At 47.8% G+C, this 14312-nt stretch overlaps 1 protein-coding gene across 5 annotated transcripts in view; it reads left to right on the top strand.

Moving 5' to 3' along the window:
• The window catches only part of ELMOD3 (ELMO domain containing 3), a 28599-nt gene extending 15082 nt beyond the window's left edge, over positions 1–13517 (top strand). For all 5 annotated transcript variants that reach the window (XM_036872788.1, XM_036872789.1, XM_036872787.1 and 2 more), the window contains 4 exons: positions 1721–1851; positions 11625–11701; positions 11988–12115; positions 12568–13517. In XM_036872788.1, coding sequence (XP_036728683.1) covers positions 1721–1851; positions 11625–11701; positions 11988–12115; positions 12568–12770 — 539 coding nt within the window. In that variant the 3' untranslated portion in view covers positions 12771–13517. The remainder of the gene's footprint in view (positions 1–1720; positions 1852–11624; positions 11702–11987; positions 12116–12567) is intronic.
• The last annotated feature ends 795 nt before the right edge of the window (positions 13518–14312 follow it).

Genomic DNA, 14312 nt, shown 5'->3' with positions numbered 1-14312 from the left:
TTGTTAGATAAGAAGTTGTTTCTCTCTCCGCTTTCAAGAGCTTTTTTGTTTGTTTTTTTCCTTTTGTTTGCAGGAGTTTGACTATGATATGTCTTAGTGGGGATTTCTTTGGGCTTATCTTATTAAGGGTTTGCTCAGCTTCTTGAATCTGTAGGTTTATGTCTTTGGCCAAATTTGGTAAATTTTCAGCCGTTATTACTTTGAGTACTTTTTTCAGCCCTGCTCTTTTTCCTCCCTTGTACAACTCTGATGACACAGATGCTAGATCTTCTGTTACTGTTCCACAGGTCCCAGAGGCTCTGTTCATTTTAGGGGTATCTCTGTATAGCTCAGAGGTCTCCAAGACTCTGTTTATTTTGTTCTGTTTTTTCTCTCTATTGTTCAGATGTGCAATTTATATTGTTCCATCTTCAAGTTCACTGGTTCTTTCCTCTTTGGTCTCTATTCTGCTGTTGAGCCCATCCAGTGAGTTTTTAATATTAGGTATTATATTTTTCAGTCCTGAAGTTTCTGTTTGGTTCTTTATATCTGATATTTCTTTACTGAGACTTTATATTTTTTCATTTTTTTCAAATGTTTGTATTTGCTTATCAAAGGCATTTTTATGATAGCTGCTATAGTAGTTTTCTATTGTTGCTGCAGAAAATTACCACAAATTTAGTGGCTTAAATCAACACAGATTTATTATCTTCTAGTTCTGTAGTTCAGAAGTCTGACACAGTCTCACTGGGGCAAGATCAAGGTGGCAGCAGGGCTGCATTCCTTTTTGGAGGCTCTAGGAGAAAATCTATTTCTGTGCCTTTTCCACCTTCTAGAGTCTGCCCACGTTCCTCCTCCTTCAGAGCCAGGAACACAGCATCTCTCTGAGCTGATTCTGTCCTCACATCTCTTTTTCTGACTCTGTGCTTCTACCTCTCTCTCTCACTTTTAAGGATTCTTCTAACTACATTGGGCCCAGCCAGATAATCCAGGATAATCTCCCTATCCTGATTAGCAAGCTTCATTCTAACTGCGATCTATCCTGATTAGCAACCTTCATTCTAACTGCAATCTTGATTCCCCCTTGCTGTGCAACAGAACGTACTTGTAGGTTCTGGGGATTAGGACGTGGATATCTCTGGAGGTGCCGTTATTCTGCCTAGGACAGCTGCTATAAATTGCTTATCAGGTAATTCCAACATATGTGTGATCTCAGTGTTGCTATCTGTTGATTGTCTTTTCTCATTCAAATTGAGATTTTCCTAGTTCTTGGTGTAATGAGTGATTTTTTATCGTGTCCTAGATATTGTGGGTATTATGTAATGACAGTGTTGATCATCTTTAAATCTTCTATTTTAGCAGGCCTCCTCTGACACTGGGCAGTGGGGGAAGGGTGATGTCACCTCATTACTGCCAGGTGGGGATAGAAATCCAGGTATCCCACTTGACCTCCACTAATACCACTGGCTGGGTGGGGCAGGGGTGTCTCATTGCTGTTCCCATGTAGCCTCCACTGATGTCACAGAGGGTGTGGTGGGCTCCTTAACACTAGAGAAGGATAAAAGTCCCAGCTCCCCGCTTCTTTGACTGCCTTTGCAGAGCTGAGGGGCACCTTGTTACAGTCAGGCAGGGGAAGTCTAGGCTCTCCACTTGGACAGTGATTAAGGTAACCAAGTCATTGAATCTCACAGAGCAGGGATTTCATTAAGCACCCTGAATTTTCTCTTGGTTTTTGTTTTAGGAACAAATCCAGCCACAGACTTGAGAGGAGCAGGCTTCCTTGCCCTCCTGCATCTCCTGTACCTGGTGATGGACTCAAAGACCTTGCTGATGGCCCAGGAGATTTTCCGCCTGTCTCGTCACCATATCCAGGTGGGGCTTTGGTGGGAAGCCAGCAGAGAGGGCTGTAGGGGCTAGGACCTGGGCACAGGGCTCTCCTTAGTAACCATGACAGCTTTGCAGGTAGATCTCCAATTGCTGAGGGCCCTCAGGACAGCTGAGGCAAACCAGGCCTGGGCATCCCTGTCACCCTGACCTGGCTGGAATCTGAGCTCCACCACTCATTAGTGTGTGTCTCAAGCAAGTGCCTCAACTCTTCAGAGCCTTGGTTTTCTCATCCATAAAGAGGAAATCATGGAAACGTCAGCTGGATAGTTGGGAAAATTAAATGAGGTAATGTACAAAAGCACTAGACACAACTGTGGTACCAGTGTCTCAGCTCACTGCCCTCCCAGTATTGGCAGGTTCTCCTGGCCCTGGAGGAGGGGGGTCAGCCTTTATTTGCCCAGAGAAGAAGGTTTGCCTCCAAGTGTCAGGTGACACGTGGACTTGCTGAAAGGCCAGAAGTGGCTCCTGTAGCCCTCAGGTTCTTTCCAGGCCTGCTCTCCAGGGTTGGTTTGATGGTTTTCCCCTGTAGTAAAAAGTGGTAGTCCCTCCATTTTAGAAAACACACTTGACCTGTTTCCTGCCATTCATCTGTCCCAGATTCATGGGGCCTGGAATTCATTCATGTACTAAACAGGTATTTATTTAGCATTCCCTGTGCTACTTATTGTTCCTGGTGCTTGGGAAACATCAGTGAGCAAAACAGACAAAGATCCTTCTAGCAGAGAGGACAAGACAGGAAGCCTAATACATAAATAAATTATAGAGTATGTTAAAGGTGGTAAGTGCTAAGTAGGCAAGGTTAGGAGAATGTGGGAGGATTACAGTTTTATGGGGTATTAGGGTAGCTGTCATGAGAGGGTGAGACTTAAACCAAGCCTTGAAGGAGGTGAGGATGTTAGCCAAGCTTGTATTTGGAGGAAGAGCATTCCACACAGGGGGCGGCTAGAGCAAAGGTCCCAAAGGAGGTGTATGTGTGGCATGTGCAGGAACGGCAGGGAGGCCAGCTGGAGCAGAGGAGCAGGGAGGGCGGTAGGAAGGAGGTGACGGGGTAACAGGGAGCAGACGGTGTCGGGCCCGGTAGGCTATGATGAGGATGTTTGCTTCTACTCTGAGTCAGATGAGGGTTTTGAACAGCCTGGAGTGACACGATCCAACCTACCTTCTTAAATGGATCCTACCAGCCGTTGGGTTGAGGGTAGTCTCTGGTGAGGGCTTTTGTAATCAAGTTAGAGATGATGGTGATCTGGACCAGGGTATTTTCAGAGGAGGCGTTGTGAAGTGATCAGATTCTGGATATAGAATCTTGAGTGTATGGGCTGTAGAGAATAGAGCCAGCATATTTTTCGGATGGTTTGGGTACAGGTGTAAGAAAAAGAGGCATTAATGGTGATTTTTAGCCTGAGCAGCTGGAAAGACAGAGTGACCACCAACTGAAATGGAAAAGAAAGAGCGAGGCTGGGGGTGGTTCCATCTGCCACATAAATTTTAGACTGAGGTTATGCATTTGTTTGTTTGTTTGTTTCATAAATTTATTTATTTATTTATTTTTGGCTGCGTTGGGTCTTCATTGCTGCGCGCGGGCTTCCTCTAGTAGCAGCGAGCGAGGGCTACTCTTCCTTGCGGTGCGCGGGCTTCTCACTGCAGTGGCTTCTCTTGTTGCGGAGCACGGGCTCTAGGCACACGGGCTTCAGTAGTTGTGACACACGGGCTCAGTAGTTGTGGCTCGCGGGCTCTAGAGCGCAGGCTCAGTAGCTGTGGTGCACAGGCTTAGTTGCTCCGTGGCATGTGGGATCTTCCCGGACCAGGACTCGAACCCGTGTCCCCTGCAGGCGGATTCTTAACCACCGTGCCACCAGGGAAGCCCCAGGTTATGCATTTTTGACAACTACAGAAGTGACGTACCTTATGTCAGGAGTACCCATGTCAACATGTCTTATTCCTGGTGAAGTTAACCTTGGGCACATGGTTAAGGCGGTATCAGCCAGGTTTCTACGGTGTAAAGTTACTGTGTTTCCCTTTGTAATTAATCACTGTCTTGGAGGAAGATACTTGGAAGCTATACAAATATCCTGTTTTTCCTCAAACTTGGTTCTAATAGTGATTTTGTTTCCCTCATTCCTCCTACATTTATTAATTTTTAAATTTATTAATTGGAATTCTTCTGTAAGAATGAATTGTCTTTGCTATTTATTGATTCAGGTACTTTTTATATCCGCATGGACTCAGATATTTATTTTATTCTATGGGATATAACCCAACACTTTTATTATTTATTTTGTTGCTAAAATTTTTCCCATGTCGACCATTTTAAGAGCTCTTTCAGGTGGTACCTGTGCCCTTTCAGCATGCCCTGTCCTTTTTTGAGCACTTTTCTACTTTCTGGATCCTAAAGATGCTCTAGGCTCTTGTATTTTCCCTGAATGATTCCCAGCCCTGAGATCAACCACTTCTCCAAAGAGCTCTTGTTCTTTAGTTGGAGACTGATATTTGGAAACCAAGATCTGAGTGCTGGTTGTTCTCACTGGTATTAAGATCTCACCGCTTCTAGGCCCTCTCAGTGGCCAGAGCTTGGAAAATATATATGTGTCACTGGTTCCCTCCTGACTCAGAAAGGAATGGTCTCCAGTGGTGAGCAGACCTGCCCAGGCCCCAGCAGCAGTTCACAGAGAACAGGAAGGGGGTGTGATGCTGCCTGAGGGAGAGGAGCTGAGAATGAGCGGCTGAAGGTCAGACCTGCAGCATTTTCTTCAGATCATTGTGTCTTAGAGCTGGAGTCAGGCCAGCCTGCACTGCAAAAACAGACTGTTCCAGTAACTGTGTTGTTGGTCATATTAGTTAATTCTCAGAACCTCAGCTTCTTCCTTTGTAACATGAGAAAATAATCCCAACTCCGTAGACTTATTCCGAGTTGGAGAAAAACTGTGTAAAGTGCTAAGCACATTAGTCATTCAAGGAGTGTTAGTTATCAAAGTAACTTTTGATTGCTGTGAGCAAAAATACATTTTATATACATCTTATGGATAATACATGCATACATAAATACATCTTGTGTTTTCAAAATCATATCTGCGCTTGCGCCTGCACACACACACGCAACACATACATCCACACATGTACACACAGCCATTGTAAGGTAAGATAGAGCCATTTTGAATCTAAAACTTCTTGACTACAAAACAAATAGTCACACAGTTCCTGCCACCTGGGCAGTTTTTCATTTCGTTCACTGCATATCTGTGTTATCTTTGAGGAAAAGTACCCATTAAACCTGATGGTTTCACGTACGCCCATCTCTTCCAGGAGACACTGGAGGAGGCAAGAGGGGACTTTGTGAGGATCTGGTCTTGAGGTATATCAGGACCCGTGAGTTGAGAATGTGGGCGTATTCTGTTCTCTTCATGATGCGGGGAGCTAATGTCTGGGTCAAGTTTGAGAACCGGACCAGTTAGCTTTTGAAACAATGCGGTCTCTTGTAGCAACGCTGCTTTGTTATAGGAGGCCCAGAGGTTGAGGCATATCTTAGCAGTCACTGGGCCAGCCCCTTGCTGTACAGACAGTGAAGACCCAGAGAGAGGAAATGGCTTGCCCAAGGTCCCCCAGCTAATGAGTATTTCCTAGAAATCATCTCTGACCTCAGTGCTTCCCTTCTTGTGGTTTTTTTTTTTTTTTTTTAATATTTATTTATTTATTTATTTAGGCTGTGTTGAGTCTTCGTCTCTGTGCGAGGGCCTTCCCTAGCCGCGGCAAGCGGGGGCCACCCTTCATCGCGGCGCGCGGGCCTCCCACCACCGCGGCCTCTCCCGCCGCGGAGCACAGGCTCCAGACGCGCAGGCCCAGCAATTGTGGCTCACGGGCCCAGCCGCTCCGCGGCACGCGGGATCCTCCCAGACCAGGGCTCGAACCCGTATCCCCTGCATTAGCAGGCAGATTCTCAACCACTGCGCCACCAGGTAAGCCCCCCTTCTTGTGGTTTTTGAAGGCTCTCTTGTAAGACCTTCCTGCAGAAATATGGAAGCCAGGGTAGAGGGTTAGCGCCAATTCAGCATCCCTCATTCGTTTTCAAGGACAGGCTTGACTGAGGTGAGGGGGTAGGTCATTGGATATCTGAGGGAGGAACGTCCCAGGCAGAGGGAAGAGCAAGATGAGAGAGGATGCCCTGGGTACTTGATCTGGGTACGGACCAGCCTGACCACTTTGACCAACCTGTTCCTCATCCCTTCACCTGCTGGCCTTTGTGGAATTCATTGTGGATTTATATTTACTCCACAACATGCATGTCAGGCAATAAGAAGGAATAGCAGCTTGAAATAATAAAATAAGAGGGCTGGTGTAGGTGTCAGGAAGCTAGATCCTAGTTCCATCTGCAGTATCATTACTTAGCTATGATTTGAGGCAAGTCACGTAGCCTCTCTGGGCCTCACTTCGCTGTTTTATGAAATAAGAGATTTGGCCTAAATGATTCTAAGGTCCCTTCTGGCTTTATGATTCCTTGAACTTTTAAGTAACTCCAAGGTTTAAAGGAAAACTTCACCTCAAGCCCTTATGAATCTTGAAAATGCAGTTTTCCATGAGGCATGTAGGAGACCAGAGTAACAGCTGGGGGACTCAGACCTGCCGGCAGCCAGTCCTGTCTCTTTCCTGAGGAGAGAGCTGAGGTCTCAGGTACCTGTGGTACATCCTACTAAAGGGGAATTGGCCAGAAACTACAGATGCTGGGGGAACCCAGGACTCCGTGGAAGTGCATGGTCCACGCTGTCCCGAGGAGGAGGAGTGCTGCAGTCCAGACGCCGAGATGCAGGCCCCGTCTGGCTGATTGCTGGCAGGCAGGGAAGCCCCTCACAGCAGCAGTTACTCACAGACAACAATTTGTATAGCTTTCCTTGCAGTTTCCGTCTGTTATTTCATTCCATCAACATGACAAGCCTGCGAAAAGGTAGGGCAGAGGTGATCCTCGTAAATCTTCATTTCCCGGCAAAGGAACGTGAAGATATTACAGGCCAATATCACTGATGAATATAGACGAAAAGATCCTCAACAAAATACTAGCAAACAGAATCCAACCACACATTAAAAGGATCATACACCATGATCAAGTGGGATTTATCCCAGGGATGCAAGGATTCTTCAGTATACGCAAATCAATCAATGTGATACACCATATTAACAAATTGAAGAAGAAAAACCATATGATCATCCCAATAGATGCAGAAAAAGCTTTTGACAAAATTCAACACCCATTTATGATAAAAGCTCTCCAGAAAGTGGGCATACAGGGAACCTACCTCAACATAATAAAGGCCATATACGACAAACCCACAGCAAACATCATTCTCAATAGTGAAAAACTGAAAGCATTTCCTCTAAGATCAGGAACAAGACAAGGATGTCCACTCTCGCCACTATTATTGAACATAGTTTTGGAAGTCCTAGCCACGGCAATCAGAGAAGAAAAAGAAATAAAAGGAATACAGATTGGAAAAGAAGAAGTAAAACTGTCACTGTTTGCAGATGACATGATACTATAAGTAGAGAATCCTAAAGATGCCACCAGAAAACTACTAGAGCTAATCAATGAATTTGGTAAAGTTGCAGGATGCAAAATTAATGCACAGAAATCTCTTGCATTCCTATACACTAATGATGAAAAATCTGAAAGAGAAATTAAGAAAACACTCCCATTTACCATTGCAACGAAAAGAATAAAATACCTAGGAATAAACCTACCTAGGGAGACAAAAGACCTGTATGCAAAAAACTATAAGACACTGATGAAAGAAATTAAAGATGATACAAACAGATGGAGAGATATACCATGTTCTTGGATTGGAAGAATCAATATTGTGAAAATGACTGTACTACCCAAAGCAATCTACAGATTCAATGCAATCCCTATCAAATTACCAATGGCATTTTTTACAGAGCTAGAACAAAAAATCTTAAAATTTATATGGAGGCACAGAAGACCCCAAATAGCCAAAGCAGTCTTGAGGGAAAAAAACGGAGCTGGAGGAATCAGACTCCCTGACTTCAGACTCTACTACAAAGCTACAGTAATCAAGACAATATGGTACTGGCACAAAAACAGAAATACAGATCAATGGAACAGGATAGAAAGCCCAGAGATAAACCCACACACCTATGGTCAACTAATCTATGACAAAGGAGGCAAGGATATACAATGGAGAAAAGACAATCTCTTCAGTAAGTGGTGCTGGGAAAACTGGACAGCTACATGTAAAAGAAAGAAATTAGAACACACCCTAACACCATACACAAAAATAAACTCAAAATGGATTAGAGACCTAAATGTAAGACTGGACACTATAAAACTCTTAGAGGAAGACATAGGAAGAACACTCTGTGACATAAATCACAGCAAGATCTTTTTTGATCCACCTCCTAGAGTAATGGAAATAAAAACAAAAGTAAACAAATGGGACCTAATGAAACTTAACAGCTTTTGCCAAGCAAAGGAAACTACAGACAAGATGAAAAGACAACCTTCAGAATGGGAGAAAATATTTGCAAACGAATCAATGGACAAAGGATTAATCTCCAAAATATATAAAGAGCTCATGCAGCTCAGTATTAAAAAAACAACCCAATCCAAAAATGGGCAGAAGACCTAAATAGACATTTCTCCAAAGAAGACATACAGATGGCCAAGAGGCACATGAAAAGCTGCTCAACATCACCAATTATTAGAGAAATGCAAATCAAAACTACAATGAGGTATCACCTCACACCAGTTAGAATGGGCGTCATCAGAAAATCTACAAACAACAAATGCTGGAGAGGGTGTGGAGAAAAGGGAACCCTCTTGCACTGTTGTTGGGAATGTAAACTGATACAGCCACTATGGAGAACAGTATGGAGGTTCCTTAAAAAACTAAAAATAGAATTACCATATGACCCAGCAATCTCACTCCTGGGCATATACGAAACTGGGCAGCTAGTAAGTGGTGAAGCTGGGGCGAGGACCGCCATCACCTGACAGCTCGCCCAGGAGTGGGCTCCTTACAGCGGGGTTCTCAGCCAGCAGCCCGCCTCAGAGTCACCTGGGGGGATGCAGGTGCCCAGGCCCCTCCTTTCCCCAGAACTACTGAATTGGAACCTCCAGGAATGGGGCCATGTCGGCAGCAGCCGCAAAAGACAATCTGGTTTTCTTGCTTCAGTGTTCAAAGGTGTTCAATCCCAACTGTGAGGCGTGAAGAGAAATGAAATTTTAAATGGAAGCTCAGAAGTGTCCACGTCTGATTTCCTCTGCTGTCTTTTTAGTCAGTTCCCTAAACACAGCCTCAGTGTGGTATTTTAGCTCAAAGCCACACTTTTCAGGTCCAAGGGAACTGCTAAAGGAAAGGAGATATTTCTATCTGAATTCCAGTTTTTCACTGCTTTTTAGTAAGTAGGCTTTTATAAAAATATTCCTGAGAATGAATGAACACTAAGTTCAGATCCTCTGTTAATTATGTTGCTACCATGTTCTTGTCCCCATATTTATTTTTAGACTGAAAGAAATCAAGGGAAGGGATGATATTATACAAATATTATGATAATTAAATAGGCAATACCCGAAGGTAGAGATGCATTGCTGCTGACCTCAGCTACCCACTGAGGCGCAGATAATAATTATGAACGTTTGTTAGCACCTCCTCAGGCCAGTGCTGCACTTAGCATTTTGCACATGTGATCTGAATTACTTCTTAGAGCAGCTCTGTGAGGTAGGTTGTGGGATAATAGAAAATGTAGACTGTGGATAATAAAAGCTACCCTGGGGAGTTTTTGTAAGGATTAGCGAATTGACTCCACTCAGCATGGCCCTTGTGTCGGGGTCCCCAGGACCACTGGGAGGACTCCCAGGATTTGGTGTATAGTTGTACTCTCAGCTGTGATTTACTGCAGCAAAAGCAAAATCAGCAAAGGGAAGAAGTGCATGGACAACATCCATAGGAAACCAGGTGCGGGCTTCCAGGAGTCCTCTCCCAGTAGAGTCACACAGGACGCACTTAATTCCTCCAGCATCGAATTGCGTAACAGGTGGAATGTTGCCAACCAGGGGGCTCGTCAGAGATTCAGTATCCGAGGTTTTTACTGGGGGCTGGTCACGCAGGCACCATCTGTCTAGCACGTACCAAAATTCCAGAATCAGAGCGAAGGCAGGTGTTCAGCATAAACCGTACGGTTTGCACAGTTTGGGTACAGTAGTCAGCCTGAGGGAATGGTGGGAACCCTCTCAAAATCCAAGTTCCCAGATGCCAGCCTTATAAGCAGGCCTTTCTAAGGATGGCAATCTCAGGCCTGCTGTGTTCACTCTTTTTTTTTTTTAACATCTTTATTGGAGTATAATTGCTTTACAATGGTGTGTTAGTTTCTGCTTTATAACAAAGTGAATCAGCTATACATATACATATATCCCCATATCTCCTCCCTCTTGCGTCTCCCTCCCACCCTCCCTATCCCACCCCTCTAGGTGGTTTTGAGAGACGGGAGAGCCGAGTCTCACAGAGTTTGGGTGGCCTTCCTAAGGATACACAGCTGGCAGGTGGCCAGGCCAAGATCTGGAATCCAGGTGTCATGGAAGGCCCTGAGAAAAATCCTTGTGGAGCCAGAAGACCTTCTACAGTTCAGTGCTGGCCACTAGAACTTTTTGCAATGAAGGAAATATTCTCTATCTGCACTGTCCAATGTAGCAGCTCCTAAGCAAGAGTGGCTATTGAGCACTTGAAATACGGCTAGTATGACTAAGGAGTTGAATTTATAATTTTACTTAATTTTCAATTAATTAAAATTTAAATAGCTACACGTGGCTAGTTGCTACAGTACTGGACAGCACAGTTCTACATCACAATGTAACGGATTTTTCTTCTCAAGGGAAGCAGATGGGATAAATAGACTTTGGCTCTTGTTCTGAGCTAAGGAACGCACTGGTCTATGTGTCCCTCTCAGCCGATGTCCTTGTGTGGGTTCAACAGTGGAAACTAACATGCAGTATTTGCAAATCCCCTGGGGAAAGCCTCTTTTCATTTGCTTGGGTTTTTGTTGTTAAAGAATAGGAAGGAACTGGCCCCTCCAAAAAGAAAGCATTCAGGTGGACGCTATAGGGAATTTGGAGGCCCTTCCTGGTAAAGCAGCCCTGCTGGACCCAGTCTGCCCCGCTCGGGAATGGGACCTGCACAGCCCGTTCTCAGGCCTCTGTGTTACTAAGAGATGGGGTGCGCCCTAAGTCAAGGCTGACTTTTTACCTACTTGTACCTTCTCTGTCTGCTTTTGGGTGAAAAGCTTATGAACAAATAACCAGAAGCCCAGAGAAGGGGAGAAGAAATTTTAAGAACCTATAGAATTGGTTAGATAACTGAGCCTCACTCCTCTTGTGTCCATCCAACCCCAGGGGGTGATGTGGTCCACAGGCAGCGCACGGGGCAGGCCTGGTGAAGGCCAAGGAGAGCTGATGGATCGGATGTTGAAGAGGCTGGAGCACTAGCACAGGGGTTTGTGCACCAGCTTCTGAGTGAACCGACCTCAGTAGGAATCTTGGTTCCAACACCTTAGGAAGGTTATTTAAGGTCACTGACCCTCAGTTTCCTCCTCTGTAAAATGGGAAGATTATTGTGAAAATTAAATGTAAGCATCAGTAATACCAGCTGCTTGCCTCTGGCTGTGATTGTTGTCTCCCGCAGGCCAGGTTGGGTTGTGGGTGACGGGAAGCACAGAAGGTGAGAGCCTGGATTGCCACTGACCCGGTACCCCCTCCATTCCAGCAATTCCCCTTCTGTTTGATGTCCGTGAACATCACCCGCATCACCATCCAGGCCTTAAGGGAGGAATGTCTCTCCAGGTGAGTCCCCACGCTGCTCACCCTGCCCTCCCCGGCCAGCAGAGCCTGGGTCCCTCCCACCCCCCGACCCCCCTGCCTCATCCTCCCAGCTCGCTTCCTCACCTGCTGGTTCCGGGGTACCTGGCAGATCCCCGTGCACCAGCCTCGCAGCCCATCTCTCCTCCCCAGCCCTGACCTCAGATGTGAGGGCTGCTTGGGGAAGGGCTCCCCTTGGGGACGGGGCGGGAGGGCCCCCAGGTGTCAGCCTCTGTCCACTGCTGAGCAGGTGACCTCCCTCGTCCCGCAGGGAGTGTAACCGGCAGCAGAAGGTGATCCCGGTGGTGAACAGCTTCTACGCCGCCGCTTTCCTCCGCCTCGCGCACGTCTGGAGGACGCAGCACAAGACCATCTCTGACTCGGGCTTTGTCCTCAGAGGTGTGCTGGCTCGCTCTTCCGGGGAGGCCTAGGTCCCCGGGTTCAGGGACCCCAGGGTGGCTGCTAGACTGGTTTTGGGTGCCCTCCTTTCCCCCCACCCCCCATTCATGGCTTCTCAAGTTCCAGCTTCGCCAGGCCTCCAGTCCCACCCTCGGGAGCCTGTCGCTCTGCTTCCTCTGCCGCCACTCTCCTCCCTTTCTGGCCCTGTACGTCGGGTGACTATATTTTCTGAATCAAAAGCTGGGCCCAACAATTGGACTGGCTATTCGAAGTTGAGACTGTCCTGGACAGGGTAGAGCGTGTGGTCCCTGTGGCCGAATCTGGTTCCTAGGTCTCCCTCTCTGGTGAGCTCTCCATCTTAGACGACTCCTTCACCCTCCTCTCCAGAGCCTCTGGGTTGTGCATTCCACAGCCCCCACAAGCCTCCTGCTCCCCCATCCTCTCTGTTCCAGACTTGGAGGTGTTGGCCAAGAAGAGCCCCAGACGGCTGCTCAAGACCTTGGAGACCTACTTGGCTGGAGTGTCAAAGGGACAGGCCTCCCTGTTGGGGGCGCGGAAGTGTGCTGGGCCACAAGCCCCTCCCTCCAAGGATCTCACTTTCACAGGAGTGTGTGACCTGCCACCACACTCCTCTGAAGGCACATGGCTGATCTGACCAACCCCAGTGAGCGCCGCCGGATCAAAAGCCTTGAAGGGGCTTTGTACCCTGGCACCGTTCTGCCCCTTGCGGCCCTAGCAGAAGGGATGTAGGAAGCCTGTTGGGGGAGCCAAGGACCCTCACCTGCATGAGACATGAGGGGCTGTTAAATTTGACCCACTCCCCGCAGACCTTCCTACAGAGCAAGGAAAACGTTGCCATAATCTTAGTTGGGCTACAGCTTCCAGAGTTGGGTCCTAGGTAATTTCAGTGACAGATCATGAGGTGGGAGACCCCATCTGGATGTTCCACACAGCCCTACATCAAAGATATTCCCAAGGAGAGGTGCCGGAATTCTGACTCCCTGGCAGCGGGGCTTTCAGGCCTCAGGGGTCCACGGGACAGGGACCAGACATGGGCTGAGTAGTTAGAATGTGAAGGGAGATGGCAGCGGTGGCAGCAGCTGACAGGGGGCAGCATGAACCAGAGAGTGGACATGGGCCTGCCTTCCTCGCCATCCCCTGGGGTCTCTGGCCTTGCACTTACCCTGCCCTCACCTCTCCCCATCCCTCCTCCCCACTGCTTGTGACACAGAGCCAGGCGCTGGGCTAGGTGTCTGCTGCCACCCATCCTAACCGCCCACCAGCTGGGCTACCCCCGTGGAGGCTGTGCAGGTCCCATCAGGGATGGTTCTCTGGCCTGGGCGAGGGAAGGAGGAAATTCACGTACCAGCGGTTTTTAAATAAAAGAATTCTTCTGGGTTAAGAGTCTCAAGTGTTCTCCTTCCAGACAAGCTCTGTGCCTTCCTGCGGCCCTGTTACCCCAGGGTCCCCTTTAGAGCCAGGCACTCGGCCGGGTGACGTCCTGGTTGTCTCTGGTGCTGGTCATGGGCCCAGGAGAGGTCGCTGTGCCCTGGCCACACTCCCGCCAAGTTCATATACACTGTCCAGCCTCACCCTGCTGCACTTACAGACCGGGAGACTCTGCACGCTGTAACCAGTGGGCAAGGCGGCCCTGGCTCTTGTTAAAGTTGCCTGGTGTTTGTCCTATATTTGCTTCTGGGGAAGCCGGCTGTTGTCGCTCGACTCACAAAAGGGCCTCCAGGGCTTTGGCGCTGGGGAGCGGGGGGCAGGTGAGAGCCCCACTAGGCTGCTCTCCCGTCCTCTGACCTCCCTCAAGTAGAGTCATGGAAGACAACTGTCCAGCCCCGCAGGCCTCTCCAAGGCTGCCCCATGCAGGGGGAGGCCCATCACAGAGGTGGAGACGACAGATGGCCACCCAAGTATGGAAGGGACTCCTGTCAGCAGGACGCCTCAAGGGCGGGGCTGGTAATGGACCCTGCTGTTTGCCTTGTGTCGTCTCTGACCTGAACTAATCCTCTGTCCACCTCCTTCATCCTGACGGGGTGCTTAGCTGACCAGCAGAGATGGCAGCAAGATTACTGGGCCTGGTGGGGTTAGAACGCAGCCCAGCCTCCACTTCGGAATGTCAAGTTCAATGGTTCTTTTCCTGCAGATTTCTTTCCCTCGCTCAGACCTTGAGGCCAGCAGACCTCGACTG

Source organism: Balaenoptera musculus, chromosome 13, assembly GCF_009873245.2.
Source record: "Balaenoptera musculus isolate JJ_BM4_2016_0621 chromosome 13, mBalMus1.pri.v3, whole genome shotgun sequence".
Lineage (NCBI taxonomy): Eukaryota > Metazoa > Chordata > Mammalia > Artiodactyla > Balaenopteridae > Balaenoptera > Balaenoptera musculus.
This window is presented reverse-complemented; position numbering and strand designations above follow the sequence as displayed.